We start from the raw sequence: 15178 nt of genomic DNA on the forward strand, positions 1-15178 counted from the left end.
ACTCTGGATTCTATAATCTTCCTCTAAAGCCTTGTGATTCTTATTTTAGCAAGCAGTCGGACGTTGAGCAGACGTGGAGTGATTCTTTGCTAGTGTGGATCTGCAGAAAGCTCCAATCCTGTCATCTGCCTGAACTCAGATCTCTGCCTCCTCAACTTAGCAGAACTACTGGCCTTGCTTAGATCTCAATCACTGGGCCATGGTCTAAAAACTTCTCCAGGCAGAAAACTGTGAACTGTGGGGCTCTCCTCACAAGTTTTCCTGCTCTCAGGTTAGTCTCTCACTGCTGGATGTCCGTGGCTTAAAAACAGCTGCCCCATTCATTCGGGGCAGTTTTATAGTTATTTACAGTGCATGGGTTAGTCCAGTACAGTTATTTCATTATGAATAGAAACAGAATTGCTGGCAAATTCTTATTATATTTTTAAATGTGAAAACTAAAGGAAAGCTTCACCTGTAAAAGACTGTCAGTGTAACAGTGATACTGGTTGGTTACACTGGTCAGTGACCAGTCATTTCACAGAGAAATTATGTATTTCAGGAATATGCTCTGAAGATCAGAGGACATGAGATGAGTTTTAACTCATCAGTGTTAAAGCAACAAAGGAAAAAAGAATGAGAGAAAATAGAGCTCAGCCCCAAGGTTTTGGTCAAGCAAGTATGGTTATAAACAGGTAGAGTACTGCTACACACAGAACAGGTTGTAAATAAAAATTTTATGATGATGGAGCTGGCATTTGATTGTATGAAACTATCCCATGTGATATTATCACCAGGACCTTTGAATGACAGTTTACAAAATGTATTACACGGTATACAAGAAAGGGCTAACTAAATGGAAATATTTCACCAAAATTATACTCCCAGTAACGTTCTTTTATATTTCGTAAAGATATACGTACAATGTTTGATTTCCTACAGTTTTGTCTTTCATCATGTACAATAAAATAACATTTCTGAGGATGGGTTCAATGTGTGAAAAGGCACATACATAATCACACTGTTTCTTGCATTTTAAACTCAACATTTCTCATAAAAAACGCAGCTCAGAAAAATGTCAATCTCTTTGAATGCTGTCTAGTTCCAAACATCTAGTTAAAATATTTTAAGTGGGTTTGTTATCCTTGTAAGTGCATTCTGTTACAAAAACACATACAAAATAAAACTTTTCACCACATTAGCAGAACAGAGAGTCCAGAAATGAACCCCTGTTTATATGGTCAACTAATCTATTGCAAAGGGGGCAAGAATATGCAATGGAGAAAAGGCAGTCTTTTTTTTTTATGTTTATTTTTGAGAGAGACAGAGAGAGACACGGACGGACGGATGCACACAGAGTGCAAGCAAGGGAGGGGCAGAGAGAGATAAGGAGACACAGAATCTGAAGCAGGCTCCAGGAGCTGAGCTGTCAGCACAGAGCCTAACTCAGGGCTCGAATTTGTGAACCGCAAGATCATGACCTGAGCTGAAGTCGGGTGTTTAACTGACTGAGCCACCCAGGCGCCCTAAAAAGACAGTCTCTAACAAATGGTGTTGGGAAAACTGGACAACAGGTAAAAGAGTGAAACTAAACCACTTTCTTATACCACACAAAAATGAACTCACAATGGATTACAGACTTAGATGTTTAGATGTGACATCTAAAACCATAAAACTCCTGTAAAAAAACAGCCAGTAGACTCCTAGACATAGGTCTTAGCAATATTTTTTGGACATGTCTCCCCACACAAGGGAAACAAAAGCAAAAATAAGGAATTAAGACTATACAACTGAAAAGCTTTGCACAGTGAAAGAAAGCTTTGCAAAGAAAAAGCAACCTACTGAATGGGAGAAGATATTTGTAAATCATGTATCTGATAAGGGGTTAATATCCAAATAAATATATAAAGAACTCATAAAACTCAAGACCAAAAAATAATAATAATCCAAACTATCTGAGTAAAAATGGGCAGAGGACCTCAAAAGACATTTTCCAGAGAAGACAAAAGATGGCCAACACGTGAAAAGATGCTCATCATCACTCACCATCAGGGAAATGCAAATCAAAATCAGGTATCACATCACATCTGTCATAATGGCTAGTATCAAAAAGACAATAAATCACAAATGTTGGCGAGGATGTGGAGAAAGAGGAAGCCTCTTTCACTCTTGGTGGGAACGCAAACTGGTGCAGCCACGGTGGAAAACAGTATGGAGGTTCCTCAAAAAACAGAACTATCATATGATCCAGCAGTTCTGCTTCTGAGTATTTATCAGAGGAAAATGAAAATACTAATTCAAAAAGATAAATGCACCCCTATGTCTTTTGTTGCATTATTTACAATAAGCAAGATATGGAAGCAACTTAAGTGTCCAGCATATGATGAATGAAGATGTGCTATCCGTACAATGGAATATTAGTCATATAAAAGAATGAAATCTTGCCATTTGCAACAACATGGGTGTGCCGAGAAGGCATTATACTCAGTGGAATGTCGGAGAAAGACAAAATACTGTAAGATTTCACTTGTATATGGAATCTAAAAACCGCAACAAATGAACAAAAACCAGAAACAGACTCAAATATGGAGAACTGGTGGTTCCAGAGGGGAGGTGGGTTGGGGGATAGGCAGAATAGGTAAAGACGATTAGAAGTTACAAACTTCCAGGAGCACCTGGGTGGCTCAGTCGGTTAAGCGTCCAACTTCAGCTCAGCTCAGGATCTCCCAGTTCATAAGTTTGAGCCCCGCATCAGGCTCTGTGCTGACGGCTCGGAGCCTGGAGCCCATCTCAGATTTTGTGTCTTCCTCTCTCTCTCTGCCCCTCCTCTGCTCACATTCTGTCTGTCTCTCTCTTTCAAAAATAAACATTAAAAAAAAAGAAGTTACAAACTTCCAGTTATGAAATAGAGTCACGGAAACAGAAGGTGCAGCATCGGGAATACAGTGAATAACACTGCACTAACTTCATATGGCGACACGGTGACCACACATCACAGGGAGCACTGAGTAATGTGCATAAATGCTGAATCACTATGTTGTACACATCTCTGAGTTGAAGTATGTGTTTCTATTACTCTCACTGCTTGCAAACACTCAGGACTCAACTTCAAAACACTCTAAACAGCGTTGTACACATCCATTTGTTCTTACTGTGCAAGGTAACTAGGGTCTGCAGGAAGGGAGAGTGGCAACAAGGACATGAATAATGTTGGAACCCAACACACAGAAAAAACACGTAATTTAGGCTCAATACTTCACGTTTTCTAATAGATACCTGTGTAATTTAACTTTGCTCTTTACTTTGGTTTTGAAGATCATAAAACACAGACTGTAATTATTTGGGTAAAGAACAGAACTTAGGTAGTTATATAAAGTTCGAGACTAAATAAAAGCATAAATATGAATGGGATATTACTTTCAACCATTTAAGATCGAGGTCAGCAGGCCTGTGGATCAAACTGGCCCTCTGCCTGCCTTTATAAATAAAGTTTTATTGGCAAATGGCCACAGCCACTCACTGACATGTTGCCTGTTTTCACACCACCACAGCAGAATAAGCAGCTGTGACAGACACTGCATTGTCCAGAAACCAAAATACTACCTGCACTTTACATACTCCAAACTGAGGTAACAGGATACATTTTTCAATTCATTTGGTTTCTTAATATAACCATATGACATATTTATGTTTTAAGAGTTTGAGAATACATATACATCTATCCAAGCAGAAGAGAAGTCCAAATTCAGTTATAACTATGGAGGCACAAACTCTTCTCTTTCGCTACATGAAGAATTAAGTAAAATTTCATAAGACTAAAAGTCTGCATCATTTACGAGTCTCAATGAAAAGGTTAAAATACTATTTGAATAGACATACCTAGTAACATAAATTTTCCCTCCGAGTTTAATATAGAGCGTATACACCATTTCTGGACTTCTAGTTCCGAAAATCTGAATTACAGCACCATTACTTTGAAAGCTACAAGGACCGGGACTGCTGAAGCTAGCAGTGAATTAATCCCCAGGCTCGCCTGTCACTTTGGGAAGCAGACAGCGGGCCTGCTTCTCACCTGGAGGTGTGTAGGCGTCCATCGAGGTCTGCACAACCAAGGACCTGCGTTTGGAAGGCATAGGCACTGCCATCTTCCTTTCTTTGTGTTTAGCCAGCGCTGCCTGCACAGCTTCTGTGTGGACATCTAAAACAAAAAGAGAGCTCAATCACTCCATTGTTCAGAGACATCCTGAAGGCCCCAGGCTTTTTTTTTTTTTTTTTTTCCTTTCTGTCTGGTCCTGTGAAATAGTTTACCCTACAGAAACTGTTACAAACAGATGTGTGGGGAAGGAATGAAAAGAAGGATAAACCTGCTGGTTTGAAAGCTGCAGTGAAATGACATTCAAATTCATTCGGGCTTTTAATTATTCATTTTATTACCCTAGAATCTATATAAATAATCACACACTGGCTGCAGAGTGCTGTGTGACTTTTCTTAGGTGAGTGGGTCTTGATCTTTCTCTACTTCTTCAGAAAGAAATTTCTGGGGGCACCTGGGTGGCTCAGTCGGTTGAGCATCCGACTTCGGCTCAGGTCATGATCTCACGGTCTGTGAGTTCGAGCCCCGCATCGGGCTCTGTGCTGATGGCTCAGAGCCTGGAGCCTGCTTCCGATTCTGTGTCTCCCTCTCTCTCTGCCCCTTCCCTGCTCATGCTCTGTCTCTGTCTCAAAAATAAAAAAAATAAAAAAAAATAAAAAAACATTAAGAAATTTCTGAAGAATACATTTTTCAAGCCTCGTAATGCATTCTGATGCTCTGCTAAAGGAGGCACGTACTCCTCACAGGCTGTGGCAATGATTTTCACTAACACTTACCAAGCACTCAGGGCCAGTCACTGTGTTTGGCCTTTTGAGTGTATTAAAACCAACTGCAGGGGGCGCCTGGGTGGCTCAGCCGGTTAAGCGTCCAACTTCGGCTCGGGTCATGATCTCGCGGTCTGTGAGTTCGAGCCCTGCATCGGGCTCTGTGCCGACAGCTCAGAGCCTGGAGCCTGTTTCAGATTCTGTGTCTTCCTCTCTCTGACCCTCCCCCGTTCATGCTCTGTCTCTGTCTCAAAAATTAAAAAATAAACGTTTAAAAAAAAAAAACCAACTGCAGCCACCCCACAGAATTTACTGAATGCCTACTTTGTAAGCGCCTCAGGGCTGGGTACAGTGGAGAACGAGGTGGACGAGGTGGACGAGGTACTGTATCTCACGCAGCTTACTTGCTAACAGGTAAGGGACACACAAAAGACAATCGCATAGGGCAGGAATTAGAACAGAATAAACATACGGCCTACTTAACAATGAGGCCAGGGAAGAGTTCAGTCAATGTTACGTGTGAGCAGTAAGAATAAACAGCCATTCTGGCAAGATGAGGATCTCCAGAACAGAGAGAAAACCCAGCTCCCAGGTATGGAAGCTGACGGAGCAGGTGCCAGCAGAGAGAACAGAACCATGCGGAGGGATGCACCTGGCTCCCACTTTCAGTGTGACAGGAGCACTGGGGATTTTCAAGAGGGGATGACATGATCTGACTCCGTGTCAGGGGGTCATCTGGCTGCCGTGAAGGTGGCCACAGGAGAACAAGTGGGAGCAGGGAACCAACCAGAAGGCAGTGGGTGGTCAGGCACCAGATGGCTCTACGCAACCTTCCACACAATCCCACAAAGGAGGGACTCCGAGTATTTTGCAAATGAGTAAGCAGAGGTATGAAGCTCTCCCAGTTATTTAAGCGTGAGTGGCAACGCTAGGTGTGAACCCAGGTGTGAACAACTCTGGTGCCCACACCCTTCACCATCAACCACACCACACTCTAGCTGCTCCTATGAAAACTCTAAGAGATTAGCATTTTAGAAGAGGCCACCTAGCCACTCCCACGGGCCAACTGCAGCCTGTGTCTCTCCTTATACAAGGTGTGAAAAGACACTGTGAAAAGAAAAATCTATTAAGCAGAGGTAAGTATTCATTTACAGGTGTGGGGGAGAAAATAGAAAATATACATGCAGTGAAATGTTCAGATCTTTACAATGATAAAGTTCAATGCATGGAAATGTATCTATAGAACCACTACTCCAATCAAGACACAGGACATATCTATCAACCCACAGTACTTACGTGTGTCCTTCCAATCAAACCCCACCCTGAATAAACAGCTACTATTCAATATTTTGACTAGCTTTCCTTGGTTCTTGACCTTAATATAAATAGAATCACACTGATTTTATATAACCATATATAGACTCTACTATAGTGCTATATGGATCAGCACTTCATAGGTTTTTACTGATGAGAACTGTTACAACATATCAATGTATCATCATCTGCATTTCTCCAGTTGATGGTTATTTATGTTATGTGGCCAAAAACACTAAAATTCACCCTCCCAACAATCCAGGTAGTCAGTACAACATTGTCAACCACAGGCACATGGTTGTGCAACAGATTCTCAAAGCTCCCCATCCCACAAGATTGAAAATCTACAACCCCACCTCCCTCTCTCTCAGCTTCTGGCAACCACCATTCTACTTTCTATTTCTCTGAGTTCGACTAGCCTAGATACCTCACGTAAGTATAATTGTGCAGAATTTGTCTTCTTGTGATTGGCCCATTTCTCTTAACATAATGTCCTCAAGGTCCATCTATGTTGTGGCATTTTATCAGAATTTCCTTCCTTTTTACAGCTGAATAATGTTCTACTATATGGATACAACATATATTCTTTATTGATTCATCCACCATTAAATACTTAAGTTTTGACTACCTCTTGGCTGTTGTGAATATGCTACTATAAACACTTGTATATAAATATCTGTTTGAGTCCCTGCTTTCATTTCTTTCAGATAAACACCCAGAATTGGGATTGCTCAGACTTCCAGGGAAGGTGGGGACGTAGGAGGGTCCTACCCTCACCTTGTCCCATGAACACATCTAGATAACAGGCACATCATTGCAACTAACCCAGAAAAAACCCTAAGACTGACAGAACAAGCTCTCCACAGTTAATGGTAGACAGGAAACCAAAGTGAAAACAGAAGGAAGGGCAGAGACCCTTCCAGAACCAAACTAACCTGTGAGACTAACCACAAACAGGAAGGAGAACATGAGTGTAGAGAAGGGAGAGGAAAAGACCCCACACCAGCCACCCCAGACACGGGGGACCCTGCACTGGGAAGATGAGACCCCGAGACATTTGACTTTGAAAACCAATGGGGCTTAACTTTGTGAGTGTTTACAATCAGTGGGACTTAACCCAGGGTACTTTAAAACTCAGCTGGCTTACTTCTGGGAGAGCCTGAGGCCAACAAGAAACTGAGTCTCTGCCCTTGAAGAGACAGCAAAACACACAACCCCAGAGATGAAGCATAAAACAGCAGTATGAAAAACTCCTGAGGTACACAGGAAGGATATTTATTTACTAATTTCAGAAACCCACAGGATGGGCAGGGGTCTTTAGGAGACTTGTCTAAGAACAAAACAACTGGCGGGCACCATTTCTCTCCCCGCCCCCCAGCCTAGTTACCTGGATACCTACAGGAACCAGCACCTACAGTGGCCACCTAGCTCTGCTAACAGTACACCTGACCCCCACATTTTCCTTCGGCCTCACTCCACCCAACCTGCCCCACTCTGCAGGCATCCCTCGAAGTGGCTCCAGTTCCCATTCTGCAACCAGACCAGCACATCTAGCTAACACCCAAGGTGCTGCCACCCTTGAATCCACCTCATCCAACTTGCCCACTGAACAGGAGTCCATCCAAAGCAGTGCCTGCCTCACCTCATTTTGCAAGCAACCCCACAGTGACCAGCACCACGCCAAAGTGACTCCTGCCCCAGGAGAGGGGAAGATCACCACACACACCAGTCCAACCACAGCCCCAGCAGTGGACTGGGGGCAGACATCAGGTCTGACTGCTAGCCCCACCCACCAGCAAAAAGCTCACAGGGGGGCAGCAAAAAAAAAAAAAAAAAAAAAAAAAAAAAGAGAGAGAGAGCCCTGGAGTTCAGAGTCACTGCAACCCCAACAGTCAGAGTGGGGGCAGACTGCAGGCCTCATCTCCAAGAAAAGCCCCTTAGGGGCCAGCACAAGAGAGTAACCTGCAGTAAGGTGTGACTGAAGCCCAGCACACAGGCTAAGAGGAAGCATCTAGTCTGACCCAAGGCAGCCAAGACTGGCCTCTGATAGCACAGGAACCAAACCCTGCCCACAATAGGCAGAGAGAGTCATTGTGGGCAATTGGAAGGCCAACATGGCTTAACCACAACAGCATGGCACATGCAACACACACAGGTGACACCCCTGAAGTACCAGGTTCTGGTCAACAGGGGACATTGTACAGGACACTGAACAGGGAGGCACAATAACTCTTCATAAGGCCCCTACTTTCAACATTAGGAGTCATAGCTGACTCTCCTAACAAAAGAAAACAGACACAGAGAGTGAGACAAAGTGAGACAGAGGAATATGCCCTGATGAAAAAACATGAGAAATTCACAGCAAAACAGCTCAATGAAACAGAGATAAGCAATATACCTGATAAAGAATTCAAAGTAATGGTCATAAAGACACTAGATTTGAAAAGGAGTGGAAGATTCAGCGAGACCCTCAACAAAGAGATAGAAAATATAAAAGTGAACCAATCAGAGATGAGAACTGAATAATTGACATTAAGAATACATGAGAGGGAATAAACAGTAGACTAGAAGAAGCAAAATAGATCAGTGACCTGGAGGACAGAGTAATGGAAGCAGCCAAGCTGAATAGCAAAAGAAAAAGAACAATAAAAAATGAGAACAGATTAAGGGAACTCAGTGACACCATCAAGCATACTAATATTCACATTATAGGGATCCCAGAAGGCAAAGAGAGAGAAAAGGGGGATGAATATCTACTTGAAGAAATAATAATTGAAAACTTCCTAAATCTGGAGAAAGAAACAGAAATCCAGATCCAGGAGGCACAGAAAGTCCCCAGCAAAACTAACCTGAAGAATTCACATCAAGACACAGTGATTAAAGTGACAAAAAATGGTGATAGAGATTTTTTAAAGCAACATGAGAAAACAGTTACATTCTAGGAAACCTCTTAAGGCTATCAGCTGATTTTTCAGCAGAAACTTTGCAGGCCAGAAGGGAGTGGCAGGATATAGTCAATGTGCTGAAAGAAAAAAAAAAAAACCTGCAACCAACAATACTCTACCCAGCAAGGCTACCATTCAGAATAGGAGAGATAAAAAGTTCCCCAAATAATAGGCAAAGAAGTTCATCACCATGACACTAGCTTTACAAGAAATACTAAAGGGAATTCTTTGAGTGGAAAGTAAAGATCATAACCAGGAATAAGAAAATTAGGGAAGAAAAAAATTTCATAGGTACATACCAACACAAGTACATTAATTTCTTATAAAACCAATATGGAAGTAAAAGCATAAAAGCAGTAAAAGTCAATTGTATCTATAAATATTAGTCAATGGATTCACAAGAGTATGTGAAGTATGACACCATATACATAAAACCTGGGGGGAGGCAGTAAAAATTCAGTGCTTTTACAATGGGTTCAAACTTAAGCAACCATCAACTTAATATAGACTGCTGTATGCACAGGATATTATATATAAACCTAATGGTGGCCAAAAATCAAAAACTGGTAATATATATGCAAAAAATAAAGAGAAAGGAATCCAAGCGTATCAACAGAGGAAACCATCAAACAACAAGCCAGCAGGGAACACGAAAAAGGAACAGAGAAGAACTACAAAAACAACCATAAAACAATAACAAAATAGCAATGAGTAGACAACTGTCAATAACTGCTTTGAATGTAAATGGACTAAATGCTTCAATCAAAACAATTGGTGAAAGGGGCACCTGGGTGGCTCAGTCCGTTGAGGTCTGACTTCGGCTCAGGTCATGATCTCTTGATTCGTGAGTTTGAGCCCTGCATCGGGCTCTCTGCTGTCAGTGCAGAGCCTGGAGCCTGCTTCTCATTCTGTGTCTCCCTCTCTCTCTGCCCCTTCCCCGTTTGTGCTTTGTCTCTCTTTCTTTTTCAAAACTAAACAAACATTAAAAAAAAAAAACAAAAAACAGTGGGTGATGGAATGGATAAGAAAATAAGACCCATCTATATGTTGACTGTAATAGATTCACTTCAGACCTAAAGACACATACAGATGGAAAATGAAGGGTGGAAGAACATTTATCACGCAAATGGAAGTAAAAAGAAAGCTGAGGTAGCAATACTTTAACAAAAGAGACTTTAAAACAGGCTATAACAAAAGACAAAGAAGGACACTACATAATCATCAAGACAACAACCCACAAAAAGATGTGACAGTGGGGCGACTGGGTGGCTCAGTCGGTTAAGCGTCAGACTTCAGCTCAGGTCACGATCTCGTGGTCCGTGAGTTCGAGCCCCACGTCGGGCTCTGGGCTGATGGCTCAGAGCCTGGAGCCTGCTTCCAATTCTGTGTCTCCCTCTCTCTCTGCCCCTCCCCTGTTCATGCTCTGTCTGTTCTATGTCTGTCTCAAAAATAAATAAACATTAAAAATTAAAAAAAAAGATGTGACAGTTGTAAATATTAATGCACCCACCATAGAAGTACCCAAATACATAAAGTAGCTATTAACAAACCTAAATGAAAAAAATGAAAGTAATACAATGATAGTAGGGGGCTTTAACACCCAACTCACCTCAATGAATAAATCATCCAAACAGAAAATCAACAAGGAAGCAGTGGCTTTAAATGATATAATGGACCAGATGGACTTAACAGCTATATCCAGAGCATTCCATCCCAAAACAGCAGAATACACATTCTTTGCAAGTGCACATGTAACACTCTCCAGAACAGATCACGTATCAGGCTGCAAAACAAGTCTCAAGAAATTCAAATAGACTGAAGTCATATCATACATCTTTTCTGACCACAGTGGTATGAAACTAGAAATCAACAAGACAGGGGCGCCTGGGTGGCTCAGTCGGTTGAGCGCTAACTTTGGCTCAGGTCACGATCTCGCGGTCCGTGAGTTCGAGCCCCGCATCAGGCCCCTGTGCTGACAGCTCAGAGCCCGGAGCCTGTTTCAGATTCTGTGTCTCCCTCTCTCTGACCCTCCCCCATTCGTGCTCTGTCTCTCTCTGTCTCAAAAATAAACAAACGTTAAAAAAAAAAAAAAAAATTAAAAAAAAAAAAAAAAGAAATCAACAAGACAAAATTTGGAAAGGACACAAACAAATTGATGTCAAAAAACATGCTACTAGGGGCGCCTGGGTGGCGCAGTCGGTTAAGCATCCGACTTCAGCCAGGTCACGATCTCGCGGTCCGTGAGTTCGAGCCCCGCGTCAGGCTCTGGGCTGATGGCTCGGAGCCTGTTTCCGATTCTGTGTCTCCCTCTCTCTCTGCCCCTCCCCCGTTCATGCTCTGTCTCTCTCTGTCCCAACAATAAATAAAAAACGTTGAAAAAAAAAATTAAAAAAAAAAAAACAAAAACATGCTACTAAACAGTGAATAGGCCAACCAAGAAACCAAATAAGTCGTCAAAAAATACATGGAGAAAAATGAAAATGAAAACACAATGGTCCAAATTCTTTGGAATGAAGCAAAAGCTGTTCTAAGAGGGAAGATTATAACAATACAGGCCTATGTAAAGAAATAAGAAATATCTCAAACAATCTAACGTTAAACCTAAGGAAGCCAGAAAAAGAAGAACTAAGCGTAAAAGCCAGTAAAAGGAAGGAAATAATAAATACTGGAGAAGAAATAAATGAAATCAAGACCAAAACAATAGAACAGATTGATGAAATGAGGAGCTGGTTCTTTGAAAGGATCAAAAAATTGATAAATCTTTAGCCAGAATTATCAAAAAGGGAGAGGACTAAAAAATAAAATCAGTAATGAAAGAATAAATACCAAAGAAACACAAAGAATTATAAAAGACTATTATAAAAAATTATACATCAACAAATTGGATAACCTAGAATGGGTAAATTCCTATAAACATACAATCTCCCAAAACTGAATCAGGAAGAAATAAAAAACTTGAACAGACTAGTTACTAGCAATAAAATTGATCAGTAATCAAAAATCTCCCAATAGACCAAAGTTCAGAACCAGATGGCTCCAAAGGTGAATTCTAACATTTAAAGAAGAGTTAATACTTACTCTTCTCAAACTATTCCCAAAAATGGGAGAGGAAGGAAAGCTTCCAAACCCATGCTATGAAGCCAGCATTACCCCAATACCAAAACAATATACACTACAAAAAAGGAAAACTATAGGCCAGTATCTCTGATGGACACAGATGCAAAAATCCTCAACAAAACATTAGCAAACTGAACCAAACGATACATGTAAAAAATCATTCACCATGATCAAGTGGAATTTATTTCCAGGATGCAAGGGTAGTTCAATATTCGCAAAATCAATGTGATACATCACATCAACAAGAAAAAGGATAAAAACCATACGGTCATTTCAACAGATGTAGAAAAAGCATTTGATAAACTACAACATCCATTCACAATACAATCCCTCAACAATGAGGGTTTAGAGGGAACATACCTCAACAAATAAAGGTTATATATAAATATATAAAAGTTATACACACACACATATATATTTATATTTATATTTATATATATGTGTGTGTGTGTATTACCTTCCTTTTAGTGTCTATAAGGACTGTAACATACATTTACTCATTTGTAATACTGGTTATATTTATTTTTTCTTCCTTGATCTTGCTAGAAACAATCTTCTCTTTCTTTCCTATTTCATTGTTTTCTACTATTATTATTTCCTTCTTTCTACTTACTTTGGCTTAATTTTCTTTTCAATTTCTAGCCCCTTAAAGTGGAAACTTCGACCACTGACTGATTTTGACCTTTCTTTTTTCTGACATAAGCACTTAAAGCTGTGTATTTCTCTCTATACATTGCCTTAGTTCCTTTCCACAAATTTTGATATTTTGTATTTTAAGAACCTTTTAATTACAACCTGTTTCCTTCTCTTTAAAGTAAACCCCTTATTCACAATATACAGTTGAGTTTTTACTTTCTCAAATTCACTGACTTTTATCCACTTACACTTAACAGTTGCACTTAAGTCTTATTTTTGGTATTTATTTTCTGTTTGTTTCATTGGGTTTTCATTCCCCCCCCCCTTTATACCTCTGTCTTAATCAAGTTTTTTCCTTAAGTATTTCATCTTAGTTCCCTCATTGTATTGCTATCATAACTTTACATATTCTTTTTGATGGCTGATAAAGGAATTATTATATGATTCCTTAACACAGTCTACTTAGAGTTAATATTGTGCCAGTCTGTGAAATAAAGCAATATGGGGAAAAAAAGAAACCAACTTGCAATAGAATTCCACCTCTCTCCATCTTTAGGGCTATTGTTATCATATATTTTACAACTGCATTGATAACTACCACTACACAATGCTATAATTTTTGTTTCACACAGCATTTTTCACAGAACTAGACAAAGAATCCTAAAATGTGTATGGCACCATAAAAGACTATGAATAATCAGAGCAATCTTGAAAAAGAGAAAAAACCTGGAGATTTCATGGTATTTGATTTCAGGCTATACCACAAAGCTATAGTAATCAAAGTGGTATGTTATTGGCATGAAAACAGATACACCGATCAATGGAACAGAGAGCCCAGAAATAAACCCACACATATATGGCCAATTAATCTACAACAATGGAGGCAAGAATATGCAATAGGTAAAGGACAGTCTCTTGAACAAATGGTATTTGGGAAACTGGACAGCCACATGCAAAAGAATGACGGAAACTGGACCACTTCTTCACAACATACACAAAAATCAACTCAAAATGGGTTGAAGACTTGAATGTAAGACCTGAAACCATAAAATTCCTAAAAGAAAACATAGGCAGTAAGCTCTCTGATATTGGTCTCAGCAACATTTTTTTGTATCTGTCTCCTCAGGCAAAGACAACAAAAGACAAACATGTGGGACTACATCAAACTAAAAAGGTTTTGAAAAGCAGTTATTTTTAATGAAGTTAACAAAAACTTGGTATCTTCACTCTTTTGTATGAATTCCATCTGTTGTTTTTTCCTTTAGGCTGAGGTCCTAGCTCAGGTGCTAACCATCAATTCTCTGCTGGCCCTAAGCCAGAAAGACTGGATTTCAGTGGCCATTAGTCACGTGAGGATTGGAGAACGCCCTTAGGAAGAGCACTGCCAATCTTACCAGGGTCAGTTCCTAAATTTCAGGGGTAGATTCCTCTCCCAAAATATAACAACAGGGGAGAGGGAGAGCGCTAGACCTTGTCATGGATTTCGGCGAGCCCAGTGTGACCAGGCTAGAGCTGGAAGCACTCCTGCTTCCTTAAGATATGTGTTCTGGTTGTCACAGAATTTTGTGTGGACACTGTTTTAACTCATCATTTGTAACGACACTGTCCCTAAAGGGACGTCAGCTGTACAATATATCATTGTTTCCTTTCCTATAATCTGTTCTGATTTCAAGATTTTCTCTTTATCTTCAGTTTTCTTCGGCTTGACCACAATGTACCCAGGAGTGTTTTTCCTGGTCTTCAACCTGTTTGGGGTTCACTCTTCTTAAGTCTGAGGTTTACAACAAATCTGGAGAGATTCTTATTATTTCTGCAGGTATTCTGTCTGCCCCTCCTCCCGTCTCCTCCGGGGACTCCACCTATATTTGTGTCAGGCTGTCTACTGGCTCATAGATCACTAGGACTTTCTTCGGTGCTTTTGATCTATTTTCTGTTACTCAGACCGAATCACTTTTATGACCTACGTTCAGGTTTCCTGAGTACCCCACTCTGTCCAATCCTGTATTATGCCTATCCACCCAAAGTTCTCGATTTTTATGTATGTTTTCAGATAATATTTCTATTTGGCTCCTTTTATAATTTCCATTACCGTGCTCAGTTCCCTATTGTTCCTTCGTTTTAAATATATTTTCCTTTAACTCCTTATACAACTTATAATAGCTGCTTTAACATCCCTGTCTGCAGTTGGCTTTATTAACTGTTTTCTCTTGACTATGGGTCATGTTTTCCTATTTCCTCACATGTCCAGAAGATTTTGGTAGAACAATGGAGCCTGTGGATAACACTTCATGAAGATGAGGTTCTCTGCTGAGTACTGATTTTTGTCCCAG

General features: G+C 40.4%; 1 protein-coding gene across 1 annotated transcript in view; it reads right to left on the reverse strand.

Moving 5' to 3' along the window:
* The window catches only part of DIP2C (disco interacting protein 2 homolog C), a 223975-nt gene that overhangs the window by 154801 nt on the left and 53996 nt on the right, over nucleotides 1-15178 (reverse strand). Inside the window, exon 6 of the mRNA XM_049624394.1 lies at nucleotides 4052-4177. Coding sequence (XP_049480351.1) covers nucleotides 4052-4177 — 126 coding nt within the window. The remainder of the gene's footprint in view (nucleotides 1-4051; nucleotides 4178-15178) is intronic.

This window comes from Panthera uncia, chromosome B4, assembly GCF_023721935.1.
Source record: "Panthera uncia isolate 11264 chromosome B4, Puncia_PCG_1.0, whole genome shotgun sequence".
Classification (NCBI taxonomy): domain Eukaryota; kingdom Metazoa; phylum Chordata; class Mammalia; order Carnivora; family Felidae; genus Panthera; species Panthera uncia.